At 42.1% G+C, this 20438-nt stretch overlaps 3 protein-coding genes across 8 annotated transcripts; 2 read left to right on the plus strand and 1 right to left on the minus strand.

Annotated features, from left to right (window-relative positions):
- Positions 1 to 278: 278 nt before the first annotated feature.
- LOC117423721 (coilin-like) lies at positions 279 to 3595 on the minus strand. The gene is made up of 7 exons (XM_034039839.3): positions 3321 to 3595; positions 1751 to 2858; positions 1428 to 1517; positions 1288 to 1335; positions 1120 to 1189; positions 762 to 853; positions 279 to 549 (listed from the first exon to the last, which is right to left on the minus strand). Exons 1-7 carry the CDS (start codon positions 3572 to 3574, stop codon positions 466 to 468), a joined length of 1746 nt encoding a protein of 581 aa, XP_033895730.2. The 5' UTR covers positions 3575 to 3595; the 3' UTR covers positions 279 to 465.
- Positions 3596 to 3923: 328 nt separating this feature from the next.
- Positions 3924 to 12843, plus strand: LOC117423156 (retinoid-inducible serine carboxypeptidase-like). The gene is made up of 13 exons (XM_034038631.3): positions 3924 to 4068; positions 4773 to 4912; positions 5368 to 5457; positions 6239 to 6394; positions 6809 to 6883; positions 7190 to 7262; positions 7655 to 7692; positions 7828 to 7956; positions 8200 to 8287; positions 8763 to 8876; positions 9546 to 9683; positions 9996 to 10159; positions 12487 to 12843. The coding sequence occupies exons 1-13, from the start codon at positions 4014 to 4016 to the stop codon at positions 12547 to 12549; spliced, it is 1323 nt and encodes a 440-aa protein (XP_033894522.3). The 5' UTR covers positions 3924 to 4013; the 3' UTR covers positions 12550 to 12843.
- Positions 12844 to 13289: 446 nt separating this feature from the next.
- On the plus strand, positions 13290 to 20228 carry LOC117423023 (E3 ubiquitin/ISG15 ligase TRIM25-like). 6 transcript variants are annotated; one of them, XM_034038364.3, is made up of 11 exons: positions 13290 to 13427; positions 14170 to 14764; positions 15316 to 15411; positions 15815 to 16048; positions 16280 to 16448; positions 16722 to 16766; positions 16915 to 16953; positions 17450 to 17524; positions 17784 to 17831; positions 18251 to 18319; positions 19048 to 20228. In XM_034038364.3, exons 2-11 carry the CDS (start codon positions 14180 to 14182, stop codon positions 19578 to 19580), a joined length of 1893 nt encoding a protein of 630 aa, XP_033894255.3. In that variant the 5' UTR covers positions 13290 to 13427; positions 14170 to 14179; the 3' UTR covers positions 19581 to 20228. The 6 variants fall into 6 exon arrangements, with proteins under 6 accessions (XP_033894255.3, XP_033894254.3, XP_058845725.1 ...); XM_034038363.3 differs by having other exon boundaries at positions 13299 to 13427; positions 14165 to 14764; XM_058989742.1 differs by having other exon boundaries at positions 13299 to 13427; positions 14165 to 14764; positions 16918 to 16953.
- The last annotated feature ends 210 nt before the right edge of the window (positions 20229 to 20438 follow it).

Below are 20438 nucleotides of genomic sequence, written 5' to 3' on the forward strand. Positions count from 1 at the left end.
CATGCCAGAACTGCATTATTAATGAATTGAAATGAAGCATTAAAAAGGATTCAAGAATCATTGGTTGGAAACTGAATGCTTCCGTTTGTTTCTTCTTTCCTGTGCAATAGCTACGACCCGTGATTACTGGAAATCCTTACCTGCGTGGTAAAGAGAAAACACCTCCAGTTTAACTCATCTGACTCATGGCTGCCCACACACACTCCCTCCAAACTACAGCCCAGTGACTAACTGCATTGACTTCAAGGTCTAGAAATGAAGTGGATGCACAGACAGGATACAAAAAAAAAAAAAGGAAAGTTTATTTATGAAACATTGTTACATTAGGCGATACCTTTAAAAGTAAACTGTTCTTACCAGCATTAAAATGAAATATTTAAACAAAACCCACAGAACAATAAAATGTATATAGACACCTTGATGCATTTCACAGTTGGTTCCAGAAACACACAGCGAGAACGAAAATCAGCCAGTCGCTCCAACTGCAGGCAGACTAGCAGCTTCAATAATCAGTCGAGGTTCAATCAGAGAATCCCATCTCTCCGTCACCTGAAAGAGTAACCCACGTGTGGTAGAGAATCTGCAGGGGATCTGGTATCAGTTACTGGATATAGGCCTGACTTCAGTGTCATGAAACACATCGTATGACAATTCATAGTTTAAGCACACCCTATTATAATAACGTACTGCCTAGGAGTCTAGTTTAATGACAGGGACCTCTTCACATCTCAAAGGCTCAATCTGATCATTCTCTCGCTTACCCTCTTGGAGCCTCTTGAGACAGCGTACTCGATTTCTCTCGTCCCGTCCGGAGTGTGGTACACCAGATCAAACTTCCCTGGCTCTTTACAAACTGAAAAAGTGAAAATAAAAACACAAGCCTTTCTTTAATGCTATCAAATGCAAGGACAGATCGTTGAATTTGAATTTTGTAACATGCATTCACATTGCACTGTAAAAAAATAAAAATAAATAATAATAATAATAATAATTTAATAAACTGCAACATGTTGGAACAGAGTGAGGTCCTACTGCATCTTTTGCTTGGTCCTGGCCAGACATGTTTGGTGCAGATACTGTATCCTATATGTTTAGGTTTCAAGTTCATGCAAGTCCTACCAGTGTCAGAGGACAGGATCTCCAGCTCCACTTGATTGGTGTGGGGGATGTAGTGAATAATCTTTCCTTCCTGCAAGAGAGACGCGAGGGAGTGTAGGGCTTATTCCAGAAATATTAAGGAAGAAGTGTCAATGACCAAGACGACACACATCAGGCTTGACAACTTACCTTGTATTTAGACACTTCTGGCGTGTAGTTTTCTGTTAATTCTAGCAGCTAGTTAGAAAAACAAAACAGATGGAGTTTAGGCTTATTAAAACTCACAACTTCAATTCCACAATGATCAGCGGAGAGTCCAATTTGTGTACCTTGAAAGCGATTTTCTGTCCTATCTGTGGAGGTGCGGCGAGCAGAGGACAGGAGCTGTAATCTTTTTTGGGGGCTTCTTCTGCAGGATACTGAAAGAAGGAAGAGAGAAAGACAGACACAGTCACAATGGTGTTTAATTTGGAGAGGCATGCTCTTTGTACACAAACGACCGATCGTCACTCTCGCAACACAGGGAAGCTGCTCAGATGTCAGGCACAATGAGCTGCATCATCAACCACAAAACAGGAAACACCCACTGCGCGGGAATGACCCTTCCCTTAATGAAAAACGGTACATCTGCCTAAGACACAGAATCCCTCACCTGCAATATCACAGACGTGTTCGATGCTTTCTCAGTGAAGTGCTGCTTCTCCTGTTGCTGCTGACTTCCATTGTAATCATAAGAGAAACACTGTCCCGTGGCCCCTCTTGCCCTGCCTCCTCTCAGCCCCCGTCCCACAGAACCTCTCCATGGGAACCTGCCATCCCCTTGCCCCAAACCCCTCCCCTCCCCGAGCAGGGAGCCCCTTCCCATCCCCAGGGGGGTCTCCCTGCCCCTGCCATTGCCCATCACAGCCCTGTTCAGTCCTGACACTGTCTGGGGCTTCTTGATCACAAACTTGTCCTCAGAGCTGCTGTCAGAGCTGGGGGTCTCAGCCTGGGCAGGTGCACTGCTTCTCTCCACTGCAGGGACAGGAGTCTCTTTGCCTGGCAGCGACGCAGACGACACAAGCCCTCCCTTTGCCACCTCTCTCTGCTTCGAGCTGTCCGCCTCGCTGCTGGACTCTGATGACGAAGCAGCCCTGGCGGTCACTGGTTTGGATGGGACAGGCGCACTGGCAATCACTGGTTTGGATGGGACAGGCGCTCGTTTAGCAGAACCGCCCCCGCTTGCAGTGCCTGGTTTGGGCTGGACTCTGGCACTCTGTGGAGTCTTGCTCTGCTCTTTCTTAGAAGCCGGTTGATCCTCGCTGCTGTCGCTGTCTGTGCTGCTGGAGTGCGAGGACGCCGGGGCTGGTCTGTTCCCGGAGGGTTTCTTACCTGCAGCAGCAGCTGGTTTGGAGGACGGAGCGGCAGAGCTCTTAACAGAGCTGCTGCTGGGCTTCTTCCCATCCCTGCTGCCTGTATCTGCAGCGGACGTCTTTTCCTTTTGCTCCGTCTTTTTTCTCCGGCTGTGCTCCTCCTCTGTGGATTCCTCCCTCGTCTTTTTCTTCTTCTTCTTCTTCTTCTTTGCCCGGTGCTCTCCCTCTTCGGGCTGTGCTGTCAGATCGGGGGTCTCCCTGCTACTCTTTTTCTTCTTGCTCTTCTTGGTGTGATCTCTCTCTGAGGGCACGTCCTCAGCAGACCTGCGCCTCTTCTGCCCCTTGCAGGGAGAGGGCTCGCTGGACTCAGTGCCATTCAGTGCAGGCAGAAAACCTTCAGCTTTCACCCTGAGGAACAGAAACAGGGATGTTGTATGATCAAGTGGAGGTTATAAAACATGCTGGGATGGAAATAGGACTCCAATTGCATAGCAGTTTCATCCGTTCCAGGTTTTACTACAAGCTTGATTAGCCACAGTGTATAGGTAACAAGCTCAGGTGTGTCTTGTTAAACTCATAGCAAAACCAGGATTGGATCACAAAGACTTCTCTTTACAACGTTTGTTTAAGGGTAAAACCATGTTTATTCTACAGGACTGAATTTCGCTTAAAGCGAGGGGCACCATGTCAACAGAAGTTAAATACTTAATAAAAAGTGTCTCAAACAGCCGCTCTTAATAATCCTGCAGTGCTATCTGTACACTGCTGAACGTTACACTGCAAACCCGAGAAAACACACAATGCAAAGGCGGTCTGCTTCATTTGTTTACGTTGTACAGAAACGTGTGTGCAACGGGGTAAGGTGTTCACCTGATGCTGTCGTTATCTCTGATGACGTAGATGCTCTCGTTGGGCGGTAGGAAGCAGTCTTCAATGAAGAGGTCTAGAACTGTTCTGCGGCTGAAATCAAACTTGTCTCTGATGATACTCGCCAGATCGGTGACCACTCTACACTTATTCAGGTCGATGTACAGCCAGCACATTCGGCAGCCCGGCGTCCCCGGGGGAGGATAGTCAAAGTGAAGTCTAACTCGCACAGCATTGTTCAAGCCAGGGGCTGCCATCTTTCCTGCACCAACTCAACCAACGACTCTAACCCGATGAGAACCTGCAGATCTGTTTTATAACTTTGTAACTGGTTCCGCCCCCTAGTGGACACATTGCAGAGCGCACACAGAGTTCAATTTGTATGTATGTCCATGCACGGGGATGGATTAAAAAAAAAACTAAGACTCGTTTCTAGTCTTTATATGGGGACATATGGCAGACGCCTCATATGAGGATGACATTTCTTCCCCATAAAATGTTTTGAGTGCTAACTGTTGAGAATTAAAGGCACATGTGTGTTATTATAGGTTAAAAGCTGCAGAGGGCGTTCTGTTGAAATATCACGTTTCTAGCGAGGAGCAATCTTCCCTATGGAGATAACTTCTGCATGGCCAGCATGAAAGATCAGCTGATCGGGAGTCATGTGATCAAACCTCACATCAGTCTAGAAGAAGAATGGGGAGCTTGGAGTTAGCTGCGGGTTTGCTGCTTATCTTTACCCTTGGTGCAGGTTTGTGAAAATAAATAATACAATATATATATATATATATATATATATATATATATATATATATATATATATAAAGTTATTCCTCAAAGGTTTTGTTGCAAACTTTCTTAATATTGCAGCTTCAAACGCAATTGTTAAGTGTTTTTTTATACGCAAGTATAACACATTGAAATCCTGTACTACCCTTCTGTAAGAGACGCAAGATTTATGCATTTGTGTCCACAGCCGAGAAACTGTATGGCGCAGGCTGTTTTTGTTTCATTTGCAAACTAAATGCGAAACTAAAACCAGTGATTGAAATCCGATACAAGATGTTACATTTTGTTTGAGCAGAGTCGGGTGAGAATGTATCGTATTGTTTGTGTGTGTTTGACATACAGAGCGGTCTGTTACCAAAACTGTGAAAACTTCATTGCATTACAGCATTGTGAATTCCCCGTGCGTTTTCAACACCCGCAGACGCACAGATTGAGGAAATGGGTGTTGGACAGTCATGCGCTTCTCATTTTCAGCGATTATCAATAAAATTAGACAGTTAAATCATACATTCATAAAAGCACATTTTCAACTGTATTTAGTTATTTTGCGTGTCTTTCAAATCAGCGTAACCAATCGCAAACCAGGAGCGATTCTGCTGCGTGGGTCCCTGGGCTGTGGGTCTGAGACCCCTGTGGGTATTAAGAGCGTTGCCCTTTTCTCCTCAGGAGCCGCACCATTGACCGAGTCTAAGGAGAGCTGGGGTTATGTGAATGTTCGCGATGGGGCTCACATGTTCTGGTGGCTGTACTATGCAAACAACCCCACCAAGAACTTCACACAGCTGCCTCTGGTCATGTGGCTGCAGGTGAGAAGGAATCAGGAATGTGCTGGTTAGAAGTAACTAGTGCAGAACATCTCTGCTGTGTTTATATGCACTCAGCAGAGACTGGGCTTCTCCTAATGAAAACAGCATCACCAGGTCAAGCAGACAGACATATCGGCGAGTGCCTCAGTGTACTGTGAAGGAGGCACTCCCCCAAACACTGGTAATAGTTCTGATTTAAGCTTAGTGTTAACTGGGCTCTGTGAAACAAGCCTATATTTGTACTTGCATAGAATGACATGTCTTCATTTATGAACTGCAGGGATGGGATTGCATAGCAGTTTCACCCATTCCAGGTTTTACCACGAGCTTGATTAGCCACAGTGTACCGGTACATACTCAGGGGTGTTGCAGTAATACCAGGCATGGATTACACTGCTATGCAATGGGAGTCTTGTTTCCATCCCTGAACTGATTCTGTCTTTTCTTTTTGTCAGGGAGGGCCAGGCGCTTCTAGTTGTGGCTTTGGAAACTTTGAAGAAATCGGCCCACTAGACAGAGACCTCAAGCCAAGGAATACAACCTGGGTAAAGTACTGGATATATACCTTAACTAAGAAACAAATCCAAATGCACAACAGTTCGGTTTCACTTTTATTAAGAACCTTTAACTTTTGTCGGTCCTGGGTTTTGATTGATAGCTTTGCAGTTTTCCAGCTCAGTGAAACTCATTCAGCTCCAAGGGTGATGTTTTCCAGCTGTCAGCTGCACTGTGTGCTGAATAGCTGTGGATTAGAGGGAGGCAATATTCTGCAGTTTGGGGACACACACCGTGAGCCTGGTTAACCACAGACTGGAAACACATTGAACTTCCCCAGATAATTGGAAGTAGAATAGAGTGAAACACAATAAAGAACCAGTTAGAATCCTTTTTTGAGATATCTTAACTGTAACTGAATGATAGGGGCTAATGATCATGCTAAATGAAAGCTAGAGCAGTCTACGATGGAGAGTTGGAAAGCAGCGGAGCGTTTGTCATTGGGTGATGCGTGTGATGAATGAGTTGACACTTTGTCCTAAGGTGTGCATGCGTCATTGCTTTCTGATTTGATTCATTGCATATAGGGATTACTGCCATTCACAGTAATTTGTACAGATTTGTTTTTCTTACTGACTTATGTCTTGTAAATCCTGATGAAGATGCAATGTTGATTTTGCATCAATAAAAGTAAAAAAAATATATTTTGGTTAACAAATTCGTGAGTGCGCATACCCTTTGTTGCATTGTTCCGTGTGTAAGCACACGATTGCGTGAATGCACAGAGGTGTAAAGCGACTCCTCTTCAGTGTCTCTGTGCCGTGCCTGCAGGTTCAAAGTGCCAGCGTGCTGTTTGTGGATAACCCCGTGGGCACGGGGTACAGCTACACCAGCGCCAGCGATGCCTTTGCCAAGGACCTCGCCACCGTCGCTTCAGATATGATGGACCTCCTCAAACAGTTCTTCCAGTCCAAACCCGAGTTCCAAGTAAGAATTCAAACACTGAACGTTCTGCAGAGTTTCAGGGGGTTATTATCTGAACAGAGCAATGCCAGGTTAGGGTTAAAAGGGCCAGCAGTGTAAATGTATTCTAAACAGCAGATCCTGATAGTGATGCGATACAGCCATCGGGATTGTCTTTGTGTCATAGTTTGTATCAGATGGAAATGGTGTCACGTTAAAATTGTTATTAAAAATAATGTGTAGGGTGCCGTGTAAGATAGAACTGAATTCTCTGGAGTCAGAGCGGACAGTAAGTCTTTCTGACTTCGACTTCTTAGTTATCAGCTTGTACCGAACAGTACCCTATATGAAATTCTATATGTGATACATACAAGCACAATTCCTAAACCTCTATGTAACCCTGATTAATTTGAATTTGATGCGCTTTTCTCTTTACAGAGTGTTCCATTTTACATTTTCTCAGAGTCCTACGGAGGAAAAATGGCAGCAGCGATTGCCCTGAGCCTCAATGAGGTACGTGTGTTGTGATCTCTATAGTGCCAGACAATATGAAAGAACAGTGGATTGTGCTGCTGCTGGATTCACAACACATTTCAAAGCGTGTGAAATCATTACACTGTAGTCACTGTCTGTAATCCCACCTCACTAGCACAGTGTTCTGTTAATCATAATCTCCTGTTAAATAAAATGAACAGGACTGTATCAAGCAGCAGTGTTTCTGGGCATCTCATTAGGACTGCAGCACACGACACTGGAGAGAGAAATACTGGTGCAATTAATTAGTAATATGCCTGCATCTTTTTTTCTTTCTTTTTCCAGGCTGTTCAAACAGGGTCGATAAAGTGTAATTTTGCTGGTGTTGCCCTTGGAGACTCCTGGATTTCCCCGCTAGGTGCGTCTCTCTCTCTCTTCCCCCGATTCTTTGACAGCGCTGATTAGGTTCCAGTGCATGCGTGTTCTGGCTCAAATCAAAGACCTATTTCCTCAATATTATATCAACCCTGTAGTACAAATGTTCCAACAAAAGTGAATTTTCTAATCTTATGTACTTCAAGCAGTATATTTCAGATTTATCAGCATAGAGCTACCATACAAATAAAGCGATAAAGGATTTCTAACAAACATGTTTTTATAAATCTGAGTGTGTGTGTGTGTTAGTGGGGCGCTAAAGCAATTTAACTGTAGAGTTGCTATTGTGCAAGTAATTTGTCAGTAATAAGAACTGAATCAGGAATCTGAAGTCCTGTAGCAATGCATCTGATTGTGTTTGCATTGCATTTGTAGATTCCGTACTCACCTGGGGCCCCTACCTGTACAGCACTGTAAGTACAATCTTCTTGCCCAATACAGCCAAGTTTCTCGTTGTGATGGTTGTGTGTTTTTCTGTGAATTAGATAACCATGCAAATGCACCACAGTGCATTTGTATAATTGATTCTAATGTCTCTGGACGTCCAGTCTCTGCTAGATGACCGAGGCCTGGCCGAGGTGACCAACGCTGCCAAGCGGGTTCAGGAAGCGGTGGAGCGACAGGAATTCGACACGGCCACGGAGCTGTGGTCCCTCGCGGAGAATGCTGTAGAGCAGGTACGGTAGACATGGCTGCGCTGTGGGACTGTACAAGAGGCTAAAGTCTGCATGCATCTCCTTTTGATACTGCCTGCAAAGATATGGACTGCAGTTAGTGACCACTGAACTCCCTTCACAGTCACTTCTGAACCCAGCCCTGCAGTATTGAAAGGGTATGGAGGTGTAGTCTTGTATATAGTGTAATCAACTCTGAATGCTTATGCCGGAGGATGTTTCGCACTTTTTATTTCTGTATTCCAGAACACCAATGGGGTGAATTTTTATAACATACTCACTAAAGACCCCGATGGGGGAAAGGGGAATTATGCAGCACAAAACGGTCACCTTGGTGAGTTCTGTTCTTTCAAATTTTTTTTTTTTTTTTTTGTAATATTTAAAAATTTGCTTTCTGGCAATATTGGTTTTCATCTAAGACTGTAGTCTCCAATCAACTTCTCTACACAGAGGTGGAAATAAGACTTCCATTGCATAGCAGTTTGATCCATTCCTGGTTTTACTAAGGGTTTAACAAGACACCTGCACTTGTTACCAATACTGTGGCTAACCAAGCTTGTTTTAAACCCTGTAATGGGTGAAAATGCTATGGAATTGGGAGTCTTATTTCCATCCCTGCTACATTTAGTGTAATGTTTTATAAATGAATCAAAGCTTCTTATTTATTTGCTTCAAAGTTCTGCCTGACATACAGTATCCGTGTATGTTTTAATGAAGAAGCCTGATATCAGTGGTGTAGAAAATAGCCACACACTGTGTGCTGCGTTAGACTGAATGGATTTAAGCAATGCCTGGCCTCCAATCCACAGCCTCCCTGTACCAGCGCCACGTCAAGCCCCTGCACAGACAGACACTCGACCAGCTGATGAACGGGGAAATCAGGAAGAAACTCAAGATTATTCCTGACTCCGTCACATGGGGAGGTAAAAGGATTTTTTGTTTTATATATATATATATATATATTCACATTTTTAATAACCATTCCATTGTTAACAAGTTCAAAGAAATACAATAGTTGAGTGTAAAAGACAGCAGTCCTTAATAACAATAGACAGTTCATAATTGCTTATATGGTTATGATGTTATTAACTAGCCGTTAAATTGCAAAGCAGCTCATTTTGCTGAAATGGAAAGATGCCTAATGTAGTGTTTTTCAGTCAGCCACTAGGTGGTGGTATGGGTACATCTTGTTCTTGATATCATGGGCTCGACCCATGACTCAGAATGTGTCATAATGGACCTGAATGGCAGAGAATGAAATGCTTAAGGATGAAGTGCTAGGCCAGGCCTGTACCAGGAGGGTTACCATGGAAACCGGTCTATAATAGACCTGTGTGACTCAGGATCATTTCATAGCAGTGTGACTGTGTGTGGTTGTAATGTTCTAGATTGTCTGCTGGCCCTGCCTTGAAACTCATGCTTCATTTTCCACTTGTTTCACTGTCCCTCCCAGGAGGCTTGGAAGAGCAGGGTTCTTCTGCGGATACAATGTTTGTATGCGTTAGCTGTGTCTTCTGTTTTGTCCTTGCTGTTCAGGGCAGTCTGCAGAGGTTTGTGTTAGCTGTATCTTCTGTTTTGTCTTTGCTGTTCAGGGCAGTCTGCAGAGGTTTTCTCCTCCATGTCTGGAGACTTCATGAAGCCGGTGATTGACATCGTGGACCAGCTTCTCGCTGCCAAGGTGAACGTGACCGTGTACAACGGGCAGCTGGATCTCATTGTGGACACCATGGGTACGAAGACTCCCTGCTTTTCATTTTCTTATTTTTAAAACCTGTTGTTTGTATGGGCTTGCATTACTATATAGAGACCGTAAAGTAGTTCTCTAATTTGACCTGTTAAACCTGGAGTGGAATTGCCCTCCAGGACTGTGATTGGACACCCCTGGTTTAATAAGACACACCTGAGCTTGTTACCTGTACACTGGGGCTGATCAAGCACACAGGAAAACCTGGAATGGAGTGAAACTGCTGTGCAGTAGGAGTTATATTTCCATCTCTGCATCAGGGTGTTATTTGTCGTCTGGTTTGTATTTTCTCTGCCAGGCCAAGAGGTGTGGGTAAAGAAGCTGAAGTGGCCCGGGCTGGCATCATTCAGCAAGATGAAGTGGACGCCTCTGTATGTGTCTGCTGACCAGAGTGACACCGCAGCATTCTACAAGAGCTACGAGAACCTTGCCTTTTACTGGATTCTCAAAGCGGGGCACATGGTAAGGGAGACTGGCTCTGTATGCAGAGTTCAGGTAATGAAACCAGGAAGGGGCTCCACTATTTATCAAGAAGACCCTTCATTCTTCTCACATCTGTAACAGTAGTCTGGGAGCCATGTAGGGCAAATCCGGGATGAATGTGTCCAAAAAGTACCACACATTTCAAGCTTTGTTTCACAAAATATAGGTGTTGAGAAGTAAAAATTGATGAGGTCTGCTCAGGATCTGCTCTTTCAAAATGTATTATGTCAAGCAGCAAAGTTTAGCCTATCCAGCGAAGAATCGCATATTAATTCTGCCCAATATTAAGATAAAACTCAAAAGTCTATGCTCCTTATTTAGAATTCACAAAAATTACTTCAATTGGTTTAACGGTCATTGCTGTACCTAGAAAGATCATCGCTGACCATTATTTATCTGTAATTGTGTAAAAAATGCGTAACACTGCAGCTGGCCACCACCATGGATGTTCACCCTTGCGCCACTTTGAGGCCCAGGATTTCTGACACTTTTTTTTAAAACAATAATCTAAATATACTACCTTCTTAAGTTTCACTGAACATAAGGAAATAACGTGTTTATGTACTTTTAAAACTTAAAGAAAAGGAAATGCCCTTCAAACTGTTTAACTACTCTTCAGATCATCTGCCGTGAACTCCTGATCTTCCTCCAGCTCTGTTATTCTGGCACATTGTCCAGGTTCTGCAGAGCACATGCACGAAACAACATCACATGGGATATTGCAGTGGCGAAGACATCGTTCTTTCTTACAGCCACAAAATGAATTTTGTTCCAGTGACAGTGGCTTAGGTGACTTTGTCATTAGTACTGGGGTAATGCTAGCATTGGTTACAAGTCCAGTGGCTCTGGAAGTGTTGGATCATTCAAGCACTTTTGCTCACATATATTTGGTGAAGAGCACGCAATACATGCAGATGAAAAGAATGATCGGTACTTACAAGTCATCAGCTGGGACACATTCTTGTGCTGTAGAGTTTTGAACCCCTGCAAGCTCTTTCTTCCCCCTTAAGGGAGGAGGTTACGTCTACATCACAGTGGTCACCAACTATATGAATACAGTTGCAACCTGCCAGGCTCTCTGATTATTTTGCACAGGTATTTTTGCTGTAAGTCTCAAAGTAGAGGCAAGTTTGATTCAGATAGAGAAGCCAATAGTATTCTAGTTAAGAACCAACACTGAAGTAGGGCATCACAAGGGGTGACGACCTATAATAAACGCCTCAGAAAGAGCCCAGTCTGTCAGTGAAACATTACACGTTTTAAGTGACATTAGAAATTTCTAAATGCACATTAAACCTGGAAGAACGGCAAACTATGTACAACTGTGTTCTTTTGTTAAAAAACTTTTTTTTTGGAAAGCAATCATGCTTATATGCTTGTGAAATTAAGGACTTTTGCAATCCATATTTTTTAGCAGACCTGTTATTGCTCTGTGAGACCTGTAGTTTACAAAAATGGACATTCAAATTCTAGTACTTTTAGGGACTATTAAGTCCATTTTTAGAGCACTTGTGCAATGTTGGCTCCCAGACTACAGAGTAAAAGGCATAATACACTGATCTTCCATCTTCCCTCAGGGAAATGGAACAAGATTCCTCTTATTTAAAACAATTGAATATCTAGAAGTTGTCTTTTTCTGTGGTTAGGGGTGAGGTTGAGTACATCCCAAGTGGAGCAAGGATAACTGATGACAGTACTTTAGGAAATGCGACAGCAATATAAACAGTGGATCGTTTTGACAGCATGGTGCCAGCATGTTCAGGTTGTCTGTTGGGGTGCTGTCCTTGGTCTTCTCTCTCCTGGATATTTGGGCGAGCATCTTGAATTCTTTGTTTCTTATCTGTAATTGCTGCCCGTTCTAATAAACAAGACTTACAACTGACTTGACTGTCTGAAGCCTTTCCTGCAAAAAAAATAAATGATACATTGAAGCTGACCTAATGGGCGATCCCTGGTGTGTATACATGTGAATGAGTGAATTATGATATAGCTCATTAGGTAACACAGTTTATCGTAGCGTTTGGATGAACGCAGGTTTTTCATGTTTGGATTTTCTTTCAAGATTTTAAACAAATATTCTTTCAATTTAAATCGGCTGCAAAACTAAAATTATAATTAGTATATTGCAGTTCAACAAAATGCACAGCTTTGCCTTCTCGTTAACCATGGCATGCGTGGGGACCTCATAGGGGGACGGATTAAAAAAAACCTTCTAGACTTTATATGGGGACATATGGAAGACGCAAATGCAGGAAGCCATTTTTCATGCATGAAAAGTTTAAAGAGATTTCTTTGTGTACCTCCAGATACCGTCGGACCAGGGGGACATGGCTTTGAAAATGCTGAGGATGGTGATGAAACTGGAGTGAGCTCCGAGACCAGACAGCCAGCTGGCATGGCAGTCACGCACAGAAACAATCATGTCTGATTATAAATACCCTTACAGTATCTGCACGAGCGATCGAATGTGACGTGGTCGAAACAACCCTTTTTTTAAAACTTGTTTATTGCTGTCTAGGCTTGTTTTTATTTGTAATACTTTTCTGCTTTGGAAGTGACCACCAGGAATCCAAAACCAAAATGTGCAATCGGATTAGAACACACTTTGGTATTTTTTTTTTTCTGTGATCTGTGTAAAACCTTTTAACGTGTAAAAAAAAAAAAAAAAATAAATAAAAAAAAAGAATGGTTTGTTATGTTTCTAGGTATGTGTTTCCCATCTGGTACGTTACGTTCTGCCTTTTACGTCTTATCCGAGTCAATATCTGTTGTTTCTTTCTTTGTGTATATTTGGTTTCTGTGTACTTCCAAGTACTTATAATAATGTCCTGGTGTTTTTACTCTTTGTCGTTTTAGTTGGTAAATGGATAGATGAAAGAAAATAATTGTGTACAGCATAATTAATCTATATAGACGTCATATTTAAAACAGTATTATTCTACTTCATATTACTACGAATTATCATGCAGATTGGGGCCGAGTTTTAAGCCAAAACAAGAACTATAAATTAATAAACAGCAGTTTTTTTTTTAATTACTATTATTATTAATAAACAGTTTCAGCGTCCTTAGTTTCGTGGTGGGTGACGTCATAGTTGCATAATCACGACAACGTTCCCGGTAAACCACACCCATTCGAATTGTGAGTGTGGTATACCTCAGAACTTCATAACTTACCTGTCCGGCTCCCAGACTTGGTATTCTGCAGCACACAGGTGAAACGGACCCTATCACGCATCGAAACTTGGGTATGTAAAACAGCAGTCATTTACAGTTACAAGTTTTTAACGTTATGCAAGATATTTTAACACCGGGCAGTCAGAATTTCCCCAGTGCTGTCGTATCCAAATATAACAATACGAGTTTGTAATAATAAAAAAATAATAATATCTGAAAGAACGAACCTGTTAATAAAAACAAACAGCGTTGCTTTTAGCAATCTTGTTTGTATAATCTGCTGACTGGAAGTTTTGTTCTTCGAGAGATATCTGTTGCTGGTGGTGTTGTTTTTACGAAAGCGTAAAACAGTTGATAGAATCGTGATATAATTATTACAGCGACACTCCTTTAATTAAAGTACTGTTTAATGGAGAGTTCTGAATACGGCAGAAAAATGCAGAGAACTTTGTACTGCCACTATGCAGGATGTTTACATTTTGTTTCAGAAATTCATACTATGACAATATAGCTGGCTGCCTTATCCGGATATTATTCCGTGAAACTAGCCTAGATGGAGCTATAGGACAAATACAACTGTGCTGATGACGTGTACTTTTTAATATAAAACATTAAAAACAGAAACAATAATAAATGAATAAGAATGCCATTCTATTAAGAAAAAACAAAAGAGGTGACAGTTGTGCTCGTGTGATTAAAACGCACCTATTCAGAGTCTTATATAAACCTTTAAGTTTCGTTTTCATGTCAGCGCTCGAGTTAAGTTTCGTTTTCTAATTTTCACATTTGCTTCGCCTTTATGACTCAGTACAGCACCGAGAAGATGGCCGGCGGACCGTCGTCTTTGAGCAGTTTGGAGGACGAACTGACCTGTTCCATCTGCCTAAGCATTTTCCACAACCCGGTGACCACGCCGTGCGGACACAACTTCTGCCTGAGCTGCCTAGAGCTAACCTGGAAGGACGACCTCGCGATTGGCTACAGCTGCCCTCAATGCAGGCACCAGTTCTACGCCAAACCCACCCTGCACAAAAACACCGTGCTGAGCAGTGTGGTCGCCACCGTCAGCAAGTCTCTGAAAGACAAGAGCCAGGACGAAACGAAGGGAGCGGATTCGACTGTAATATTCTGCGACACCTGTATGGTCAACAAAGCCTCGAAGACTTGTCTGACGTGCATGGTCTCCTACTGCGACTCCCACCTAAGACCGCACCACGAGAACCCTGTCTTTCAGGGTCACCAGCTGACCGAACCCCTGCCTGACCTGCAGCAGCGCATCTGCAAAGAGCATCACAAAACGCTCGAGTTTTACTGCAAAGACCACAGCAAGTGCATCTGTGGGGCTTGCCTGCACTCACACTTAACCTGCCGGTTTACTTCGCTTGATGGCGAGATAGCCGAGAAGGAAGTACGTTTTAGTAGCTTGCAATATGCATTATGAAATAGATACACAGATAGGGAACTTAGCATGATACAATTATACACACAGCGACTCAGGCGGTATACTTAGTAATTTGTTAAGTTTATATATATATATATATATATATATATATATATATATATATATATATATATTTATATGAGATAAAGTGTATAGAGTTCTCAAACCAGCAGACACAGGGGGTCCCAAGGACAGAGTTTGAGAAAGTTTTAGTACATTTAGAAGTGCTTAAAAAAAAATTTTTTAAAGTTCAGTAACAAACGTTTTGATAAGGTTTTCAATGTCTTCAAGTTTCTTTTAGTATTTCAAAATATGCTTAGATACAAAGTGAAAGAATGCTAATACAGTAAATACATGCATGTATTTAAAAGTTAATGAAGATCACCTTGCAAGCATCTGGTTTGCCACAGTTTATTTTAGCAATATGCAGAAAATATCTTCTCTAATGCTTACTAAACAAAGTGAGTACTTCAGAATGTACAGGGTTTTTTTTTTCATGCCTACTTATTTTTCCACAGAAACATTTTAAAGAAAAATTGGTGACGTTGAGAAGCCAGATTGAGAAAACAAAGAATGTCATTTTTGAGATGAAGGGGCAGCAGTCGTCTCTGAGAGTGAGTACACCACCACATTTCAGCCTGCACCAACATACAGTTTAATAGGAAGCAAGGAAAAACTTAAAGTAGTAGACAATGCTAGAGCCTTCAATCGATGCACTTGCAAAATATATACACCTGGAAAAAAGTCAAAATTTATGCTGCAGCAATTGCAGTTTAATTACAGTTACACTAAAAAGTAACAAATAGCTACAGACAAACTCGTTTACTCTACTTGTGCTACCAAGCAGTAATCGCAGATTACAGTATCTAACTTTATTATTATTATTATTATTATTATTTTTTTAATTAGTACAAATGGCTGAAAATACAAGAATAATGTTTGCTGGACACGTGCATTCCTACACCCCTGGATAACGCTTTGCTTCCAAACCCGTTTCATTGTGTTATTTCCTGCTAGGATTCAGCGGCGAACAGAAAGGCTGCTTTTGAGGCGGAGTACCGCGTGATGAAAGACCTCATTGAAAAGGAAGAGAGGGAGGCAATGAACCTAGTGGATAAAGAAGAGCAAAGTGCCCAAGCCAAGATCCAGAGCCTCATGCAAAAAATGACAAAAAACATTGAGGAGATGAGCAGCTGCAAAGACCAGATTGAAAGCGTGCTGGCTCAGGGGCAGCGAATCACACTTCTGCAGGTGAACTGCACCAGCATGCGCGCCGCAATGTGAAATATTCTGTGGTTATTCAATAAAACTAAATTGTACTTTCTTCCTTAAACAGTAATCATTTTACCAGACACTAAATGTATATATTCACAGCCTATTAAACAATGGCTTAAGCAACGCTCTACATTTATTTTTAAAAATATTGAAAGACGGACTGCATTTGGATTCATGCAATACATATTTTCCTTTGACCTCTTTCAGTGCACAGTAGAGTTTCCACAGTCGGTGACATTTACTCCTAATGCTCCCGGAGTCAATATGAATTCAAAGCAAATGAAAACGTACAAATCGAGTGCCGTCTCTCTCAAGAAATACCTCACAGACGTATTGAGCCTGCCAGTGGAGGAGAGAGCCCAAAAGCTGAATGCAGGTTTGTATAACACAACACTGCTGATGGATTTTTTCCTCTCTTCAATTTGTTACTAAATTCCTGCGACCTTAGGACCTGACCAGTAAGCTTGTCTCAATAATAACATTTCTACAACGCAAGCGTAAGTCTTAAAGGGGGTCGGATTGGTTTTATTTTTCATAGTAGGCTTCGTACCTGGTTTGCATGCTTATGCTCCTGTTTTTACTTGTACAACTTGTAAGGAAGACAAATGAGTCTCATTGTTATTTTTCTGCATTTTAAAATAAATTCCAGCATCAAACAAAAAGGTGGAGAAGAAAAAAGAAAAATCTGACAGCAGTAAGTCACGTTTTATATACTGCATGCCCGCAAATCCATGTGCAAAATATTTTAGACAGCCTTTGTCGTAAAGGTTTGTGAAGCTTTTGTTCCTGTGCACAGTTAGAGGAATACGGTATTAAAAGCTATATTTTGCTTCTGTTATTAGCAGGTGCCCTGTCCTTGGGTGAACCATTAATAACTTTCGGTGAGTGTTTGTTTCTGGCTAATATGTGTGATGGTACTGACTGTAGCGTACCTGTTCTAGTGGAGCAAAGTGTAGTACAAGCATGGCAAACAATAGAGTAGGCATCAGAAAGTAATAAACTTTGAGAAGCACCATACCGGTTATAAAATATCGACACACATACATCGACGAAGATAAACCGTTGATAAGATTAACAAAAAAAACATGGGACAGGATACTTCATCACAGAAACGCTTTACCAAAGAAAAGCGTCTTTGTTCTGAACTGGTCGGACTTGCTATCAGACTTAAATGAAATCTGTATAAAAATCAGCAGTTACACCCCAAAGGAAATCTGAAAGGTCTAAGGCTAAGAGTCTGTGATAAAAGTGTGGAGAAGATGAGCGAGTTGCTGTGTTCACAGTGCAGTGTGACGGTCAGACAGGTGAACACAAACAGTGCATAACGGTACACATTTCGGAGGAAGGACCCTCAATGCTTCTTCTCTTCGTGTTTAGGCACAGATCAGACTTCTGTTGTAGCTGGGGACAACACCCCCACAAAGAAGCCGGGGGACGGGAACAAGAAGAGCAGTAAGTCACGTCTCAAACGCTCTGGGTTTTCAATGCAAACACTCCTGGATGTTTAGAAGCAAGCACAACTTGAAGCAACCGTGTAGTTTTAAATTGCTTGCATTTTGTACATATTGCTTTAGTTTTCACTCCTGTTTTTGAAAGGAGAAAAGCACCTTTAATTTAGATGTCATTAAGACTTGCGTTGTGGAAGTATGACTCGATGCAGCAGCTATGAAGTACCATCTAGCTGATTTAACTTTTACTGTTTCTCTTCCAGATAAATCTGTCAAACCACCAAAGCCCAAGGATCCACCTAAAAATACCAGTAAGTAAGGATTACTGTCGCAGTTTATGCAACCTTTGTAATGGGAGAACTTGTACGATCCTATTTTAAAAAATTAGAGCAGTTTTTATGGCTCTCAAAGTGATGCATGAATGGTTAAAATAAATAAATATATATATATATTTTTTAATCAAAACTCATTTGCTTAATAAAGAACCTGTGTATCGATAGAAGAGAACTCGCTCAAGAGCAGGGGTAGCCTTCCACACCTGGTCTTTGTTCCAACCCTCTTCTGAATCGTTTAATTGAGTCAATGAAACTAGGATGCTATGCAAACTTCTGTCTAGAACAAACATACACTTAACAAGGCTAGAAGTCTGTGATAAAAACAGTATTGAAGTTAAGCAGGATAGGAAAACAGATTCCACACTTAACTCATTTTTTTAATTGTTTTTATTTAGGTTGTGCGTCAAAGATCGTCAAACCAATCAATCCTACAGAAGTGACTAATAGACATGATCTTCTGCAAAGTGAGTTTGAACTAACGATGTCCTGTCGGTCCACAATGGTCTTGTACTAAGAAAAAACAGGGAGGTCAATGTAATAAGGTATTGGGGTGGGACGGGATGTGGTATGTGGGAAGGTGTATAGGATTGCCTTGGTATCCAACAAGTCTTTCAGTTGAATAAATAGCAGACACTTAAACAGTATGTTGGGGCAGGTGGTGGCAGCGGTAATGCTTTTTTCACCTAAAGTCAAAACCGCAATATAAATAGTGCATTCAACTGATAAATACTGTGTTCGCTCCAAAGGGAGCGAGTGAAACGATGTGAAGAGGAGTAGGGTGGCAAGGAGTGATGCAGTGAATGTGTTGGGGAAGGAAAGCTGCGGCTCATCGACAAACTGAAAGGGGTGTCTGTCAGGACTCCACAATGACTCGCACGCAGACCAATAGACAGAGTTGGCACGGTTGCATGTTTTTTTCAATACTGATCAGGGTTGGGGGATCAATACATGTTTTTCAATTTTTTAAAATCAATTCCTTCTGAGGAATTTGAATTGTTATTTTAGAGAAACAGTCATTGTTCAACTTCTTTCATTTGAAGCCAATTAAATTGAATTGACAGCAACTTCCATTGAAGTAATTTGTTGCCAGTAGATTGCAGTTTTTGATCAGTGATGTGTTGGAATTGATTGAAAGGGAATGGGAATTGGGAATGGATTACCCTGGTACTGATTCTTTGTTTGTCTGTTTTAGATGCTGCCGTCCTTAAGCTGGATGCCAGAACCGCACACAAAAGAATCGTCATCTCAGACAATTTCACCAAAGCGTCAGTCTCCGACGAGCTGATGTCGTACCCAGACAACCCAGTGAGATTCACCGTCTGCTCCCAGGTTCTGTGCTCCAAAGGATTCTCCAAGGGGTGCCACTACTGGGAGGTGAAGTTGACCAGCAGCAACTTCTGCGCCATCGGCGTGGCCTCTGGCAGCATCGAGCGCAAGGGGCCGACCAGCAAGCTGGGGAGGAACAAGGAGTCGTGGTGCATCGAGTGGTTCAACGTGAAGCTGTCCGCCTGGCACGACCAGCGTGAGACAGTCCTGGAGAACCCCAGCTCCAGCAGAGTCGGGGTGCTCCTGGATTGCGACGGGGGCTCCCTCACCTTCTACAGCATCTCAGACAGAGTGTACCCCATTCACACCTACTCATGCCGCTTTCCAGAAGCCGTCTATCCGGCTTTCTGGCTCTTCTCCAGCGGCACCACAGTGTCTCTGTGCAAGCTGACTGCCTAACACATACAGCCAGGGCGCTGCATGTGCATGCAGCTCAGCATCTTAAACAGCTAAATCCAGCAAGTACCAAATGCATTTCTCTTTGAAGAAAATAAGTAATACAAAAATAATAAATAAATAAATAAATAAATAAATAAATAAATAAATCAGAAAACAAGCTGTATTTCATTTTGAATGAAGTGTGAATTTGGAGTGGGTCTGGTGATTCTGTTTTAATCAGTGTAGGTAGTGCAGAGTTTTCTTGGTTTGTCTTTGTAAGTTTGGAAAGGCTTGATTGTAGAGACTCCCTCGAAGTTCACTGCGCAATGTGTCAGACGTTCATTAGTTTATTTAGGCAGAAGCCACAGCATGTGCGTGGGATCTTTTGTTTATAAAAGTGGAGTTTGGCTTCCGATGGGATATGAGGGGTAGCTTCAGGGCGGTAGACAGTTTAAGAGAGTGGCAGGCCTGCTTGAGGGTAAGGGATGCAAATACAGTTCCTTACAAAGTGATAGCAAATGGGCATATAGCAATACACAGTATATATTTGCTTCATTTTCTTTTTGCATTCGATTATCAGTGAAAGCATGCATGGTGTAAAGGGTTCAAATAAATAAGATATGTGATTCAGTGTTTAATTGGCTCAATAAAAATCTGTTAAAGGCATTATATCATGGACTTGTTTGTACCTCATGGTTGTGGTTTACTTGGTCCTGTGTTGCCATGCACAGAGCAGATCTGTTTTTTGAAAGGTTACAGAGTGTAATGGAAACTCATTTGTCAGATAGAAAGCCAAACTTCAGAAGAACCCAAGTAAAAATGGACTGGTATTCAAAACCCTATTGATCCTGTATTTAAGAGAAAGCACACACACACACA

Source organism: Acipenser ruthenus, chromosome 17, assembly GCF_902713425.1.
Source record: "Acipenser ruthenus chromosome 17, fAciRut3.2 maternal haplotype, whole genome shotgun sequence".
Taxonomy (NCBI): domain Eukaryota; kingdom Metazoa; phylum Chordata; class Actinopteri; order Acipenseriformes; family Acipenseridae; genus Acipenser; species Acipenser ruthenus.